This window comes from Oryx dammah, unplaced genomic scaffold (assembly GCF_014754425.2).
Source record: "Oryx dammah isolate SB20612 unplaced genomic scaffold, SCBI_Odam_1.1 HiC_scaffold_4, whole genome shotgun sequence".
NCBI classification, from domain to species: Eukaryota; Metazoa; Chordata; class Mammalia; order Artiodactyla; family Bovidae; genus Oryx; species Oryx dammah.
In genome coordinates, this window is record NW_024070188.1 from 52,874,483 (window position 1) to 52,892,758 (window position 18,276).

The 18,276-nt window shown below is 38.1% G+C and overlaps 1 protein-coding gene across 1 annotated transcript in view; it reads right to left on the reverse strand.

Moving 5' to 3' along the window:
• LOC120862765 (cytochrome b5 reductase 4) overlaps window positions 1-18,276 on the reverse strand; it is a 115,845-nt gene that overhangs the window by 38,470 nt on the left and 59,099 nt on the right. The window contains exons 5-9 of the mRNA XM_040238864.1: window positions 17,931-17,960; window positions 15,023-15,083; window positions 10,843-10,900; window positions 8,933-9,026; window positions 5,142-5,174 (exon numbers count right to left, since the gene is read on the reverse strand). Of these exons, the coding sequence (XP_040094798.1) occupies window positions 5,142-5,174; window positions 8,933-9,026; window positions 10,843-10,900; window positions 15,023-15,083; window positions 17,931-17,960 (276 nt within the window). The remainder of the gene's footprint in view (window positions 1-5,141; window positions 5,175-8,932; window positions 9,027-10,842; window positions 10,901-15,022; window positions 15,084-17,930; window positions 17,961-18,276) is intronic.

Below are 18,276 nucleotides of genomic sequence, written 5' to 3' on the forward strand. Positions count from 1 at the left end.
AATATTAATAATATAATAAGCTTTATTTTATTTTTTCTTTTATTCTAAGTACATTTTTCTTTTAAGGCCCTTTTAAGGAATGTGGGCATGAAGGGCCAGAAGACAGTCTTTCTAATCATGGACACTCAGATTAAAGAGGAAGCTTTTCTAGAGGATATCGACAGTGTGCTTAATACGAGAGAAATACCTAATATTTTTGCAGCAGATGAAAAACAAGAAGTGATGGAGGTAAATGCTTTTCAGGGTGTGCTGCTCCCAACTCAGAAAGGTTACCTTGAAACTTTTCTATTCTTCAATATAAATATGGCTTGTGCAGATAATTTTTGTAATCAAAAACTTTTTTGTTTTTTTTTAATTTTAAAAAATGTTTAAAATATAAATTTATTTATTTTAATTGGAGGTTAATTACTTTACAATATTGTATTGGTTTTGCCATACATTGACATGAATCTGCCACAGATGTACATGTGTTTCCCCATCCTGAACCCACCTCCCACCTCCCTCCCCATCCTGTCCCTCTGGGTCATCCCAAATATACCAGCCCCAAGCACCTTGTCTTATGCATTGAACCTGGACTGGTGATTTGTTTCACATATGATAATATACATGTTTCAATGCCATTCTCCCAAATCATCCCACCCTCGCCCTCTCCCACAGAGTCCAAAATACTGTTCTAGACATCTGTGTCTCTTTTGCTGTCTCGCATATAGAGCTATCATTACCATCTTTCTAAATTCCATATATATGCATTAGTATACTGTATTGCTGTTTTTCTTTCTGGCTTACTTCACTCTGTAAAATAGGCTCCAGTTTCATCCACCTCATTAGAACTGATTCAAATGTATTCTTTTTAATGGCTGAGTAATACTCTATTGTGTGTATGTACCATAGCTTTCTTATCCATTCGTCTGCTGATGGACATCTAGGTTGCTTCCATATCCTGGCTATTATAAACAGTGCTGTGATGAACACTGGGGTACACGTGTCTCTTTCAATTCTGGTTTCCTCGGTGTGTATGCCCAGCAGTGGGATTGCTGGGTCATATGGCAGTTCTATTTCCAGTTTTTTAAGGAATCTCCACACTGTTCTCCATAGTGGCTGTGCTAGTTTGCATTCCCACCAACAGTGTAAGAGGATTCCCTTTTCTCCACACCCTCTCCAGCATTTATTGCTTGTCAACTTTTGGATTGCAGCCATTCTGACTGGCCATTTACCTCACTGTGGTTCTGATTTGCATTTCTCTGACAATGAGTGATGTTGAGCATCTTTTCATGTGTTTGTTAGCCATCTGTATGTCTTCTTTGGAGAAATGTCTATTTAGTTCTTTGGCTCATTTTTTGATTGGGTCATTTATTTTTCTGGAATTGAGCTGCAGGATTTGCTTGTATATTTTTGAGATTGTCAGTTGCTTCACTTGCTATTATTGTCTCCCATTCTGAAGGCTGTCTTTTCACCTTGCTTATAGCTTCCTTTGTTGTGCAGAAGCTTTTGGTTTAATTAGGTCCCATTTGTTTATTTTTGCTTTTATTTCCAATATTCTGCGAGGTGGGTCATAAAAGATCCTGCTGTGATTTATGTGGGAGAATGTTTTGCCTGTTTTCCTCTAGGAGTTTTATAGTTTCTGGTCTTACGTTTAGATCTTTAATCCATTTTGAGTTTATTTTTGTGTATGGTGTTAGAAAGTGTTCTAGTTTCATTCTTTTACAAGTGGTTGACCAGTGTTCCCAGGACCAATTGTTAAAGAGATTGTCTTTTCTCCATTGTATATTCTTGCCTCCTTTGTCAGAGATAAGGTGTCCATAGGTTTGTGGATTTATCTCTGGGCTTTCTATTTTGTTCCATTGATCTATATTTCTGTCTTTGTGCCAATACCATACTGTCTTGATGACTGTGGCTTTGTAGTAGAGCCTGAAGTCAGGCAGGTTGATTCCTCTAGTTCCATTCTTCTTTCTCAAGATTGCTTTGGCTATTTAAGGTTTTTCGTATTTCCATATAAATTGTGAAATTATTTGTTCTAGTTCTCTGAAAAAATACCGTTGGTAGCTTGATAGGGATTGCATTGAATCTATAGATTGCTTTGGGTAGTATACTCATTTTCACTATATTGATTCTTCTGATCCAAGAACATGGTATATTTCTCCATCTATTAGTGTCCTCTTTGATTTCTTTCACCAGTGCTTTATAGTTTTCTATATATAGGTCTTTAGTTTCTTTAGGTAGATATATTCCTAAGTATTTTATTCATTTCATTGGTGAATGGTGAATGGAATTGTTTCCTTAATTTCTCTTTCTGTTTTCTCATTGTTAGTGTATAGGAATGCAAGGGGTTTCTCTGTGTTAATTTTATATCTTGAAACTTTACTATATTCATTGGTTAGCTCTAGTAATTTTCTGGTGGAGTCTTTAGGGTTTTCTATGTAGAGGATCATGTCACCTGCAAACAGTGAGAGTTTTACTTCTTCTTTTCCAATCTGGATTCCTTTTCTTTTTCTGCTCTGATTGCTGTGGCCAAAACTTCCAAAACTATGTTGAATAGCTGTGGTGAAAGTGGGCACCCTTGTCTTGTTCCTGACTCTAGGAGAAATGCTTTCAATTTTTCACCACTGAGGATAAAGTTTGCTGTGGGTTTGTAATATACAGCTTTTATTATGTTGAGGTATGTTCCTTCTAGTCCTGCTTTCTGAAGGGTTTTTTTTTTTTTATCATAAATGGATGTTGAATTTTGTCAAAGGCTTTCTCTGCATGTATTGAGATAATCACAGGGTTTTTATCTTTCAATTTGTTAATGTGGTGTATTATGTTGATTGATTTGCGGATACTGAAGAATCCTTACATCCCTGGGATAAAGCCCACTTGGTCATTAGGTATGATCTTTTTAATGTGTTGTTGGATTCTATTTGCTAGAATTTTGTTAAGGATTTTTGCATCTATGTTCATCAGTGATACTGGCCTGTAGTTTTCTTTTTTTGTGGCATCTGGAGAAGGCAATGGCACCCCACTCCAGTACTCTTGCCTGGAAAATCCCATGGACGGAGGAGCCTGGTAGGCTACAGTCCATGGGGTCGCTAAGAGTCAGACACAACTGAGCGACTTCACTTTCTCTTTTCACCTTCATGCACTGGAGAAGGAAATGGCAACCCACTCCAGTGTTCTTGCCTGGAGAATCCCAGGGACGGGAGAACCTGGTGGGCTGCTGTCGATGGGGTCGCACAGAGTCAGACATGACTGAAGTGACTTAGCAGCAGCAGCAGCAGCAGTTTGTCTGATTTTGGTATTAGGGTGATGGAGGCCTCATTGAATGAGTTTGGAAGTTTACCTTCCTCTGCAATTTTCTGGAAGAGTTTGGGAAGGATAAGTGTTAGCTCTTCTCGAAATTTTTGGTAGAATTCAGCTGTGAAGCCGTCTGTTCCTGGGCTTTTGTTTGTTGGAAGATTTCTGACTACAGTTTCAATTTCCATGCTTGTGATGGGTCTGTTAAGATTTTCTATTTCTTCCTGGTTCAGTTTTGGAAAATTGTACTTTTCTAAGAATTTGTCCATTTCTTCCAAGTTGTCCATTATACTGGCACATCGCTGCTGATAGTAGTCTCTTATGATTCTTTGTATTTCTGTGTTGTCTGTTGTGATCTCTCCATTTTCGTTTCTAATTTTGTTGATTTGATTCTTCTCTCTTTGTTTCTTGAGTCTGGCAATGGTTTGTCAATTTTATTTATCTTCTCAAAGAACCAGCTTTTGGCTTTGTTGATATAATAAGCTTTAAAAGGTGATTATATTTTATGAATTAAATGTGTTTTTTAAAGATTTAAAGTATATATTTTTGCCTTTAGAAATAATATTAGTCTTCCTCACTGTAAACATAGAAATCAGCAGCAATTTAACAACTTTTAAAGCCAGAATAGTCAGATGAATTCAATTTCATGAGCACTGATTTGAAGCTTAATAGACATGAAAAGTCCTTGACTTCAAAGAGTTTAATTAATACAAGTTATAGAACTTACTATGGTGTATACAGAAAAAGGAAGGTATAGAACCAGTGTAATGTAATCTCACAGTGCTTTAAAATGAGAAACCACATACATACAAATATAGAGTAGAATACTATTCATCCTTAAAAAGGGGAATCCTGATAGTTGTAACAATCTGTGATAAACTTAGAAGGCATTATACTAATAAATAAAACAGAGAAGACAAATACTGCATGGTATCACTTATATGTGCAAATTTAAAAAAAAAAAGTCAAACTCATAGAAAGAGTAGCAAAACAGTGCCAGGTGTCAGGGGAGAGGGGGAAATAGGAAGAGGCTAACAAAAGAGTATGAACTTTCAGCTTTAAGGTGAATAAGGTCTGAAGATCTCATGTATAACATGGTGACTGCAGTTGATGACACTGTCTTGTATAACTGAAATTACACACAAAGGTGAACATGTGAGATGATGGATGTGTTAACTTGATTGTGTGAATCTTCATAATGTATACCTTTATTGAATCAACATGTTGTATACTTTAAATCTTTAAATAGAACACAATTTTGTTAATTATATCTCAATAAAGCTAAAGAAAAAAAAACTACCATTCTCTGATGAGTCTTCTATTGTTAAACAGCTGTGTAAAATCCATTGTGCATTTATTTGTAATGATATACATAATTTAATATGCTTTGGGTCTCCTGCATGGCAGGCAGAGGTTTTACCATATGAGCTACCAGGGAAGCCCTTGTTAACATTAAATATTTATATATACACCTAAGAAAAACTTGTCTGGTCAAGTATTTCTACAAGCTACACGTGAGGAATAGGGCAGGAGGGAAAAATGGAGACAAGAATTTTTTTTCTAATGAAAGGAAATGAAAAGGGCACAGATGAATAAGGGAAAAGGAACAAGGGGTAGGAGGAACTGAAACCAGAGGGAAAAGGTATATTTAAAAATTAACATATAAGTTTATATAGAAAACATCATATCCCTGTTCTGCAACTTGAAAATATACATGTGAACAATAAGACAAACTGCTGTCCCCCCATACATGCATATGTATACGTGTGTATATGCACATAAACACGTTACATTGGTAGCTGTCCCTCAATAGGTGTGTATGTATGTGTGTGTGTGTATATGTACATATATACATTATGTTGGTAGCTTACCAGAAAAATCTTCCTGAATCTCATGACTTAGGGCTGGAGAAAAAGAAAAAAAATTCAGTTAAGATCCAACTTCAATTCCTACAGTCTACAAACACGGTATAAGATCATTTAAACGGTTCTTTCATGCACTATTTCAAATCTCTCAAACATATCCTAAGAAACCATAAGAAAAACTGAATGCAACCAAAATGTATGTACTTTGAGAAAAAAATTTAAACATATTTAGTTGTACCATTTCTCTCCTTATTAATTAAAGAGTAAATATTCAATTGCCCACAAGTGGGTAACCCACACTGGTTTAAGGGTGGCCCCAGCCTGACAGATCCTACAAACCAAGAAAGGAGCAGGGCAGGGAGAGAGGCAGCACATGAAACATACAAGCTCCAGGGTGTGCACATGTGCATGTGAGGATAGGCCAGGTCTGGATCTGGATAAATTTTTTTTTTCTTATTGTTCTCTAAGTTGGATAGTCATTTAGAAGAGCTGTATGAAAAAGATCTTCATGACCAAGATAATCACAATGGTGTGATCACTCACCTAGAGCCAGAAATCCTGGAATGTGAAGTCAAGTGGGCCTTAGGAAGCATCACTATGAACAAAGCTAGAGGAGGTGATGGAATTCCAGTTGAGCTATTTAAAATCCTGAAAGATGATGCTGTGAAAGTGCTGCACTCAATACACCAGCAAATTTGGAAAACTCAGCAGTGGCCACAGGACTGGAAAAGGTCAGTTTTCATTCCAATCCCAAAGAAAGGCAATGTTAAAGAATGCTCAAACTACTGCACAGTTGCACTCATCTCACATGCTAGTAAAGTAATGCTCAAAATTCTCCAAGCCAGGCTTCAGCAATACATGAACTGTGAACTTCCAGATGTTCAAGCTGGTTTTCGAAAAGGCAGAGGAATCAGAGATCAAACTGCCAACATCCACTGGATCATTGAAAAAGCAAGAGTTCCAGAAAAACATCTATTTCTGCTTTATTGACTCTGCCAAAGCCTGTGACTGTGTAGATCACAATAAACTGTGGAAAATTCTGAAAGAGATGGGAATACCAGGCCACCTGACCTGCCTCTTGAGAAACCTATATGCAGGTCAGGAAGGAACAGTTAGAACTGGACATGGAACAACAGACTGGTTCCAAATAGGAAAAGGAGTACGTCAAGGCTGTATACTATCACTCTGCTTATTTAACTTATATGCAGAGTACATCATGAGAAACGCTGGGCTGGATGAAGCACAAGCTGGAATCAAGACTGCCGGGAGAAATGTCAATAACCTCAGATATGCAGATGACACCACCCTTATGGCAGAAAGTGAAGAGGAACTAAAATGCCTCTTGAAAGTGAAAGAGGAGAGTGAAAAAGTTGGCATAAAGCTCAACATTCAGAAAACGAAGATCATGGCATCCAGTCCCATCACTTCATGGGAAATAGATGGGGAAACAGTGGCTGACTTTATTTTTGGGGGCTCCAAAATCACTGCAGATGGTGATTGCAGCCATGAAATTAAAAGATGCTTACTCCTTGGAAGGAAAGTTATGACCAACCTAGACAGCATATTAAAAAGCAGAGACATTATTTTGTCAACAAAGGTCTGTCTAGTAGTCAAGGCTATGGTTTTTCCAGTAGTCATGAATGGATGTGAGAGGTGGACTATAAAGAAAGCTGAGCACCAAAGAATTGGTGCTTTTGAACTGTGGTGTTAGAGAAGACTCTTGAGAGTCCGTTGGACTGTGAGGAGATTCAACCAGTCCATCCTAAAAGAGATCAGTCCTGGGTGTTCATTGGAAGGACTGATGTTGAAGCTGCTCCAATACTTTGGCCACCTGATGCGAAGAGCTGACTCATTTGAAAAGACCCTGATGCTGGGAAAGATTGAGGGCAGGAGGAGAAGGGGACTACACAGAGGAAGAGATGGTTGGATGGCATCACTGACTCAACAAACACGAGTTTGGGTAAACTCCGGGAGTTGGTGATGGACAGGAAGGCCTGGCATACTGCGATTCATGGGATCGCAAAGAGTCAGACATGACTGAGTGACTGAACTGAACTGAACTGTGTGTCACACACTTTGCAGATGCTGTGGGTACCACAGTTAGTGAAAGGGAAAAATCTGTGCCCTTCCTGAACTTACATCCCAGAAGGGGGAGATGAAGTATTTTTACAAACATCTGTTCTAAAGTTCTCTATGTTAATATGGTTCTGTGAAACTTACAATTTTGATTCTGATTTAATATTAGCAACCAGGAGTTTCACATTTTTGACTGTGGAGCTTTTGTTTTTTCATACATGTGCTAGCTACAGTTAGCTATGGTGTGAACAAAACTAGCCATAAAATATTTGAAACATAATAAATGCTGACACAGAAGTCTTCATTAAAAAAAAAAACAACCCATGACAGAGCTAATGAATAATATATACTTTTTTAGACATCTGAGTTTTTTATTAAAGCTCTCCCTAAGAGGCAATATATATTAGATCATATGCAGGTAAAAAATAAGATAGGATGTATTTCCAGAAGAAAGGTTTAAGATTTGAGGTTGATTAATCTAATGAATGGGGGAAAATAAGAAACAAAAAACATTTATCAACTTCAATCAAATTTAGGAATAAATGTCCTTTGTTAAGAAAGCCATGAGCAGAATCCCAAGTCAGTTGAGATCTGGAGATTTTCAGTTTGTTTTACAAAAGTAAACAGAACATTCTTTACATAAGAATGCATGCTTAAGATACAGTTTTCTTCTTGTTGTTTTGGTTTGTTTCCTTTTTACTTTTTAACTGGAATATTACCTTCTTTGAAGGAGAAAAGAATGAAATCCTAGCGTCATTACAGGTGAGAAATGGATTAGGAATCTGCTATTAATACCTTTGATTCCAGCTTTCAGTCCTGAGTTCTTTCTCCTGATATATCTGCAACCTCTCAAAACAGACAGAAGTGAATTATATAGTTGATCTCTGGCTGTGAAGGGACAGGCACTGGAGGGTATAGTACAACCTTGTGGCCTAGGCTACTGTGACGTAGCCTCTGATTTCCCATGACAGAGCTGGCAAGAGATAGGCCAATGGAACAGCGCCTGATGACTCCACTCAGCAGGAGCACATAATAGGCAGGCCTCTGGAGATGTGTTTGCAGGTATTAAGTAATAGGATCTTACAAAGCTGGGCCAGCAAGTATTTCATATGACTGATTTCGATCACATCTAATCTAACTGTTTAAACTTGGGAAAAGTGAGGTCATACTGCCATTTGCTAGCCCTTTCAGTAGTATAAAGAAATAAAGGAAATAAAACAAAAACAAAAACTGATCAAAAAATGATAAACCAGGCTTCTCTGGGGGCTCAGTGATGAAGACCTGCCAATGCAGGAGACACAGGTTTGATCCTAGCGCAGAAGGTCCCACAGGCCATGGAGCAGCTGGGCCCATGCGCCACAGCTATTGAGCCTGTGCTCTAGAGCCCAGGAGCCATAACTACAGAGCCCATGTGCCACAGCTACTAAAGCCCACATGCCCTGGAATCTATGCTCCACAACAAGAGAAGACACCACAAGAAGAAGCCTATGCACTGCAACTAGCGAGCAGACCCCACTCGCCACAACTAAGATAAAGTCCACATAGGAACAAAGACCCAGCACAGCTAAAAATAAGTAAGTAAATTAAAAAATCTTTAAAATGACAAACCAAAATGACAGTAGCAGATAAAATATTATAGTTTATTAAGACTCTACAAGCAGTTACGACTATACTTTAAGTAAACAAAAGTTGTTTCCGTGAATATAAAATAAGTTACTTACCAACATGAACAAGGTATGAATAATCCTTGATAACTGTCTCGGCTCTAAAGGAATCATCCCAATGATCAACTATTACTGAATCTAAATTGATATCCTTAAACAGAAATAGAAAAGAGAAAGTAAACTTTTTTCTAAACTCTTATCACTATACATTTCAGCTGATCAGTGGAAGTTCACATGGTAATTATTTACAGAGCCCACAAGCTAAATCCACATTACTCCTGTTTTTCGCTCTCTCATACAACCTCGTTCTTCTCCTTCAAAGCATACATCATAATTTTAACTATGTATTTGTCTATGCTTAATGTCTACCTTACCCATTCTTCTGTAAACTCTAAGCACAAGGGACTGTCTTAACACAACTTCTTAAGCTCAGCTTATCAAAAAACAAATCACTAGCAACTTTTCAGACGTCTCTAGTTTCTACATAGCTTTGATGCAAGTTATTTTTGTGCCTGTCATTTACACAAGGAACACATCTTTCAACACAGTAAGCTCTCCCTTCCCCTCAGTCATCCACCCTCTGTGCCTCACTGGGATCACCAATGGGAAGAGACAGATCCCAGGCTCCCTAGGCCCTGCCCTCTTGGTTCTAGACTGCTTGGTGAGGAGGGAGTAGGAGTGGGACATGCAGTGCCTCTGGACATCCTGGCTCTTTCAGGCAGAGGCTGGCCACTCCAGCAGGACCATCAAATCCTACTTCAGGAAGAGGAGGAACTCACTCATTCAGATGCAGTTCTGCCATGGCAGAAGCAGCATGAATTCTTAGCAATCCTTGGCTGCCAGAATTTGTCTCTAAACCTCTATGGTTCCTCAAGTGTGGAGACCCTGCAGGCTGCTGGAGGATGTGCCTGGAGATGGTGGAAGTTGCCTGCTTATTCATCTGATTTCCCAGGTTGGACTGTAAGCTTGGTGAGGTCTCAGTCTCTATGAATCTGGCCCACCTGTAGATTTCTGAATTCTATAGCAGTGTCCAGAATGAAGCAGTGTTCAATAAATACTTAATGAATAAGTTAATTCCCTAATTTTAGTTTCCAGAGGACATCTAAAGCTGGTTAGTAGCTTAAGCATACTAAGACACAGCAATCCTCTCTCCTGTCTCTTGAATTCCAATTCATGTGCAGGAAATCAGTTCATATGGTGAAGTTAAACTGGGATTCTCACTGCTGTTCAGTTCAGTTCATTTGTTCAATCGTGTATGACTCTTTCCAACCCCGTGGACTGCAGCATGCCAGGCTTCCCCGTCCCATCATCAACTCCCAGAATTTGCTCAAATTCATGTCCACTGAGTCGGTGATGCCATCCAACCATCTCTTCCTCTGTCGTCCCTTTCTTTTCCTGCCTTCAATCTTTCCCAGCATCAGGGTCTTTTCCAGTAAGTCAGTTCTTCATATTAGGTGGCCAAAATATTGGAGTTTCAGCTTCAGCATCAGTCCTTCCAATGAATATTCAGGACTGATTTTCTTTAGAATTGACTGGTTTGATCTCCTTGCAGTTCAAGGGTACTCACTGCTGTTATCCATGCAAAAAAACAAACAAAATCACAGAAGAGCATATAAAATAATGGGTTGGCTGAAAGGTTTCTTCGGGATTTTGTACGATGTTATGGAAAAAATCAGATCGAACTTCTTGGCCAACCCACTACTTCCTGTTTTTTTTTCCTGAGATGCTATGGCATGTTTGTTAAGAGCTTATACTATGGAGCCAGCCTGTCTGGGATCAAAATGTTAGATCTGCCATTTACTGTGTGACTCTGCTAAATTACCTAACCTCTGTTTCCTCACCTGTAAAATAGGGATAATGAAAGGATCTATCTCATAGAATTGCTGTAAATTAATACAAGATTGAGTGCTCAGAAATGTGCCTGCATGTAGCTTTTTATTTTTTTCTGATGTTAAAAACATGTTTACCTTCTGTTTAGTATATATGACGATGGTGACTAAAGAGTCTGTTTGGAACCAGTCATAGCTGTAAAATATTCAAAAAAGAATGAATAATTATATGCATTAACATAAATTAACCATTAAAGATATAATTTTAAAATATATACAATCAAAAAAACATACGATATGACACAATAGATACATGATTTAAAACATTTATTTTGAAACCTACAATAAGAAATACATTTTTTGAGGGAAACTTTTTCACTAAATAATCAGTAGTGTGAGATGAAATAACCTGCAATTATTTCTCAATTTAAAACGCCTATACTTCCATGTTTATGCCCCAACCATTAATGCCAAAGCAGCTGAGGTTAACCAGTTCTTTGAAGACCTACAAGACCTTCTAGAATTAACACCAAAAACAGATGTCCTTTTCATCATAGGAGACTGGAATGCAAAAGTAGGAAGTCAAGAGATATCTGGAGTAACAGGCAAGTTTGGCCTTGAAGTACAAAATGAAGCAGGGCAAAGGCTAACAGAGTTTTGTCAAGAGAACACACTGGTCATAGCAAACACCCTCTTCCAATGACACAAGAGATGACTCCACACATAGACATCACCAGATGATTAATACTGAAATCAGGTTGATTATAATCTTTGCAGCCAAAGATAGAGAAGCTCTATACAGTCAGCAGAAATAAGACCTGGAGCTGACTGTGGCTCAGATCATGAGCTCTTCACTGTGAAATTCAGGCTTAAATTGAAGAAAGTAGAGAAAAACACTAGGCCATTCAGATATGACCTAAATCAAAACCCTTATGATTTTACAGCAGAAATGACAAAAAGATCTGGTACACAGATTGCCTGAAAAACTACGGACAGAGGTTTGTAACACTGTACAGCAGGTGTTGATCAAAACCACCCCAAAGAAAAAGAAATGCAAGAAGGCAAACTGGTTGTCTAAGGAGGCGTTACAAAGAGCTGACGAAAGAAGAGAAGCCAAAGGCAAAGGAAAAAGGAAAGATATACCCATCTGAATGCAGAGTTCCAGAGAATAGTAAGGAGAGAAAGAAAGCCTTCTTACGTGAACAATGCAAAGAAAAGAAGTAAACAACAGAATGGAAAAGAACAGAAATCTTTTCATGAAAACTAGAGATATCAAGGGAACATTTCATTAAAGAATGGGCACGATCAAACGACAGAAATGGTAAGGATCTAAGAGAAACAGAAGAGATTAAGAAGAGGTGGTAATAAAACACGGAAGAACTATACAAACAATATTGCATGACCGAAATAACGACAATGGTGTGGTCACCCACGTAGAGCCATACATCCTGGGATGTGAAGTCAAGAGGGTCTTAGGAAGAATTACACCAACAAAGCTAGTAGAGGTGATGGAATTCGAGCTGAGCTATTTCAAATCGTAAAAGATGATGCTGTTAAAGTCAGCTCAATACATCAGCAAATTTGGAATACTCAGCAGTGGCCACAGGACTGGAAAAGGTCAGTTTTCATTCAATACCAAAGAAAGGCAATGCCAAAGAATGTTCAAGCAACCATAAAAGTGTACTCATTTCACATGTTAGTAAGGTAATGCTCAAGAGCCTTCAAGCTAGGCTTCAGCAGTATGTGAACCAAGAAATTCCCAATATACAACCTGAATTTAGAAAAGGCAGAAGAATCAGAGATCAAAATTGCCAACATCCATCAGAGAAAGCAAGGGAATTCCAGAAAAGCATCTACTTCTCGTCATTGACTATGTTAAAGCCTTTGACTGTGTTGATCACAACAAACCGGAAAATTCTTAAAGAGATGGGAATACTAGACTAACTTACCTGAGAAATCGTATGCAGGTCAAGAAGTCAAGAAGCAACAGTTAGAACTGGACATGGCAAATAGACTGGTTCAAAAATTGGGAAAGGAGTATGTCAAGTCCATATACTGTCACCCTGCTTATTTAACTTATATGAATACCATGCAAAATGCCAGGTTGGATGAGTCACAAACTGGAATCAAGACTGCTGGCAGTAATATCAATAACCTCAAACATGCAGATGATACTACTCTAATGGCAGAAATCAAAGAGGAACTAAAGAGCCTCTCGATGAGGGTAAAATAGGAGAGTGAAGAAAGCTGGCTTAAAATTCAACATTAACGAAATGAAGATTGTGGCATCTGGTCCCACCACTTCATGGCAAATGGAAGGGGAAAAAAATTGGAAGATTTTATTTTCTTGGTCTCCAAAATCACTACAGATAATGACTGCAACCATTAAAAGACATTTGTTCCTTGGAAGGAAAGCTATCATAAACCTATACAGCATATTACAAAGCAGAGACATCACTTTGCTGACAAAGGTCTGTATAGTCAAAGCTATGGTTTTTCCAATAGTCATGTACAGATGTGAGAGCTAGACAATAAAAATGGCTGAACGCCAAAGAATTGATGCTTTTGAACTGTGGTGCTGGAAAAGACTTTTGAGAGTCCATTGGACTGCACGGAGATCAAACAAGTCAATCCTAAAGGAAACCATGAGTATTCAGTAGAAGGACTGATGCTGAAGCACCAATACTTTGGCCACCTGATGGGAAGAGTCAACTCCTTGGAAAAGACCCTGATGTTGGGAAAGATTGAGGGCATGAGAAGGGCAACAGAGGATAAGATGGATGGATGGCATCATCAACTCAATGACCATGAGTCTGAGCAAACTCCGGGAGACGGTGAAGGACAGGGAAGTCTGGCTTGCTGCACTCCACGGGACTACAAGGAGTCAGATATAACTTAGTAACTGAACAACAACAATACTTCATGTATACCAGCAAATACATGGACATATACTACAGGTATACCAACTTGGATAAAAACAAACCACCTCCTTGACAAGGCACTTTTTATAAAGGTTACACATCTAAAATGCCTTGTATCAGAGCAATAACAAGATATTTTATGAAGGAAAATGACAAAATCTACATGCTTATTACCTTGACTCTTTCCTGTCACAAATATATTACCCACGAAATTAATTCACCAAGGGTGTTTAACAGTCAACAGCAAAAATTTAAGGAAAAGCTACATCATCTATTTTGTAAAACTTCTGATCAAATTGATTTAGTTTTTGTTCTTATTACCTGTATACAGGCTCCCAGTGTGAATCTTACAAGAGATACTCTGAGGCCCTTAACTTAAAATTGTATATGAAATAACTTAACAGATATAACAAGTATAGCAGGATGCTACCGTTACAGACTCACCTTGTGGGGAAAGGTGCTAAGAGAAAAATGACAAATAACACACATAACCTGAGGGCATGTGAAATATCATTAACAAAATTATACATGGATTGCTTAATTTCCTAAGAGTGCAATACATTTCCAAGAATTTTCATTAAAACACTGATAAAACAAACTAGACATGCAAACTAATGCTGTTGTTGTTTAGTTGCTAAGTTGTGTCTCTTTTGCAACCCCATGGACTGTAGCCTGCCAGGCTCCTCCTCTGTCCATGGGATTTCCCAGGCAAGAATACTGGAGTGAGTTGCCATTCCCTTCTCTAGAGGATCTTCCCGACACAGGGGTTGAACCTGCATCTCCTGCATTAGCGGAAGGATTCTTGACCACTGAGCCACTAGGGAAGCATATTACAGTTGAATAAATTATGGATACGTGATCAATTTCCATCATATGATGGAATACAGACCAGAAAATGCCTTTGCAGAATATTTCATGACATACAAAATTGATCACAGAATATACTGTAATACCAATACTGTCAGAATAATATGGAAATAGGTACTACATGAATCAAAGTGGATGGAATAAACCAAATATTAAGAGTAAATATTTAGGGTTGATGGGACCAACTTTTACCACTTTCTTTTGTATTTCCTCATGTTTCCAAGTTTGCTATCATGAATATATATGTGATAATCAGAAAAAAATAGTTTTAAATAGTTCTTTTTTTAAGTTGGTGTTTAAAATGGGTTGTGGTGTTTAAAATGGGTTATACTTCAGTTATGCTAAAAATTCATATTTAGGGAACAGCTAATTTTTCAACAATGCCTGATAAATCAGGCAGTGCAGTTCTTGTATCAAAAAAGTATGATTAATATAATAAGCAATAAATCAAACAGAGCCATTTTTTTAAATGTGCATATTTTGGTGTAGAACTGATTAAGCTTTAAAGAAAATAAAATTAGAAAGCATACCTTGGAGAACTAGGACCTTCTTTGGGAAGTGTATCTGTCACTTGGCTCTGAGGAAGCATGCCTTCACAAAGAAAAATAAACAAAATAGCTACAGTTCATCTATGTAGCATTTTTCTTTTTTCACCCCATCTCTCCAGTAAAGTTCTTATTGAAATATTATAAAATGAGACAAGTCATAAATATACTACTCAATGAATTTTTATCTGTAAAACATACCCTTGTAACCATCACCCTCCTTGTGCCGTTCCATTCACCATCTCTCCCCCAAGATAATCACTATTCTGACTTTTAACATCACGATTAGTTTTTGCCTGCATTTGGCCTTTATGAAAAAGTGGAATCATAAAACATGCTTTCTTTTGGTCTGGGTTTTTGCGACAGTTCCACAGACGTTACATTTAATGTCAAATTAGCATGATTAATAGTAAGCAATGAGTCAGGTCTGGAGCTTTCTGAGATGTTATCCATGCTGCTGAATGCATTAGTAGTTTGTTCTGTTTTACTACTGAGTATTATTATACTCTCTGAATATACCATATACTAGAATCTATTCATTCTACTGTTGATGGATATTTGGGCAGTTTTTGGCGATTATGTATAGTGCTGTTATTAATATTCTTGGTACATATACACACTCATTCTTAAAGAATATCCATCTACATATCTGGCAGGTATACAGGACATGAGTATGTGTAGCTTTAGTAAATACTGCTAAACAGTTTTCCAAAAAGGTCATACCAACTTACAGTTTTTACCATAGGGTATGGATGCCTGGTTGCTCCACTACCTTGCTGACACGTGGTATTCTGTCTTTTTCATTTTAGACTTTCTTGTGGGTGTGTCTCAACATCACATTTTAAATGGCCACCAAGGCTCTGGTTTTTGAGTTGTTTTTGAAAACTCTGAGAACAGGGAAGAGCTTCAGAGATTCTGTAAACATTAACTATTTTTCTTCTACAAAAGGAGTGTACTCTTTGTGCAGGAAAAAAAAAAAATTAGGCTTTGGCGAGTCTTAGAATTCTCAATTAGGAGTCATGGTAATTATAAAGTCAGTGTTGGGAGGCACCTAGGAGAGACTGTAGTTTAGAGGTTTTCAAGATTCTTCTTATCCAGAGTATCTTCTGTTAAAACACCAGGGAACTGATGGACTTATGTCAATTTGAAGAGACTGGGTCTCTAGAGGAATGCTGGCTTCAGTGTTTTAAATGACGTTTAAATAATGACACAGAAGGCAGGCAGATGACGTCTGTAAATATGCTGACTTAACCATAAACACTTATATAAGCCAAATATTTGAGGCATACATATTCATATAAAAGAGGTAACTGTGCTGGCCAGACCACTGGACAATGTAATATCACACTTTTAAGGCCACTGTTAACTGACATGTTAAGTGCCATGCATCCAAAGGAAAGCAATGTGGCGGGAAAGGAAATAGCCAATCAGTAATTAGCCTTTAAGGAAAGCCTGTTTGCCTAGTATCATGGAAGAATAAAGTATCAGCTGAAACCCAAGAACAGTCCTTCCTTTAATGCGGTCCTGTCAGACAAACAACTTCAGGTGGCACATCACAAACTGCATATAATAGTCTATAGAAGACTATTTCCTCTACTTGAAAAAGAAGAGGTAATTCATCTGGAAATCTAGCTTGCTAGCTGAATTTCTACAACTTTCTTGTCCAAAATAGGAAGGAAAAAATGCATTTTAAAACATATATTAGTATTACAGTTCAGTCAGAGTAGCCCCATGCAGTTTTGAAAGTCTCACACCAAAATTTTTGAGGGGGTTAGGGGTAGTGTCAGTCATGATTCCAAATCATAGCGAATGGTTGAGGAGAGCTGCCGAGCCCAGAGAAGAGGGGATTAATAGGCTACTCAGTATCTGCAATAGACACTGGAGGAGAGCCCTGTGCCTGAGGGAGAGGTGCCCTCAGCCTGGCATCAGAGGGGGGAACTCCGAGTCAATCCAAGTATAGTTAAGTCCCCTACATAAGAACCTTCAAGTCTCGAACGTTCAAAGATGCAAACGTGCATTCACATGTCAAATCATGTAAGTCAGTTCATGTGTATAGTGTACACTGTCACATGCATGCATCCTCTACAAGTGGTTGTGCTTTTGTGTACTGTACTGTACAGTTCTGTATAGAGTGCATGTGTGCTAAGTTGCTTCGGTTGTGCCAACTCTCTGAGACCGCATGGACTTTAGCTTTCCAGCCTCCTCTGTCCATGAGATTCTCCAGGCAAGAATACTGGAGTGAGTTGGCATCCCCTCCTCCAAGGGATCTTCCCCACCAAGGGACTGAACCTGTATCTCCTTTGCCTTCTGCACTGGCAGCTGGGTTCTTTACCACTAGTGCCACCTGGGAAGCCGGGTACAGAGTATACTAGTACAGTATCTTTATTTCAAGCCCAGGATACTTGGAAGCAAGTGCAAAAGCAGCAGTGATGCAGCTGGTATTGTTGTACTTTTCAAAGTACTATACGACTAAAAATGTTTTCTTTTTTGTTTTTTTAAATTTATTAGTTGTGTGAAAAGTATTATAAACCTGATATACACTACTATATAGCCTATTGTGTTAGTTGAGTACCTAGGCTAACTTTATTGGACTTATGAACAAATTGGACTTATGAAGACACTCTCGGAACAGAACTCGTTCATATACAGGGCACTTACTGTCTTCAAGCTGAGGACAGATGAACACAAGTTCAGAGATGCCATAGAAAGGGCTATAGAAAGAGTCATAGCTTCAGTAAGGGATCTACAGAGTCCTGTCAAATCCTCTAAGCTTAGCAAGTAAACACATCTTTTGCATAAAAATATCTAAATATCCCAAATAATTCTGTAAGGCATTTTGTATACAATCATGTGAATATGACTCAGTTTTTTACTATAAATGTATACGACTTACCATTTAAGACTTTCTTTTCCTCATGATAGTCTGTACAGCAGTTTAGGAAAATAAAAAAGTTAGGTAAGAAAAGTGTAACATCAGAGAAGATCAGTTTCTATTATTGACATAAGGATAACAGCCCTCCTCTAAAAGGGCTTTCTTCAAGAAAAGCCCTGAGGAGAGAAATAAGGCTGATAAACAGATGGCCTATCTCTTAAGTAAGTCATTTCATCTCTGAAGACTGCGAAGTCATTTCTGCAGATATTTGTCTCAGAATTCACTGGGCTTTCCCCTCCTTTTCTGGATTCCCCCCCCCCAATATCTTGGTCAATTTCTTTAGAAAGCACATAAAGACCTGAGTTTT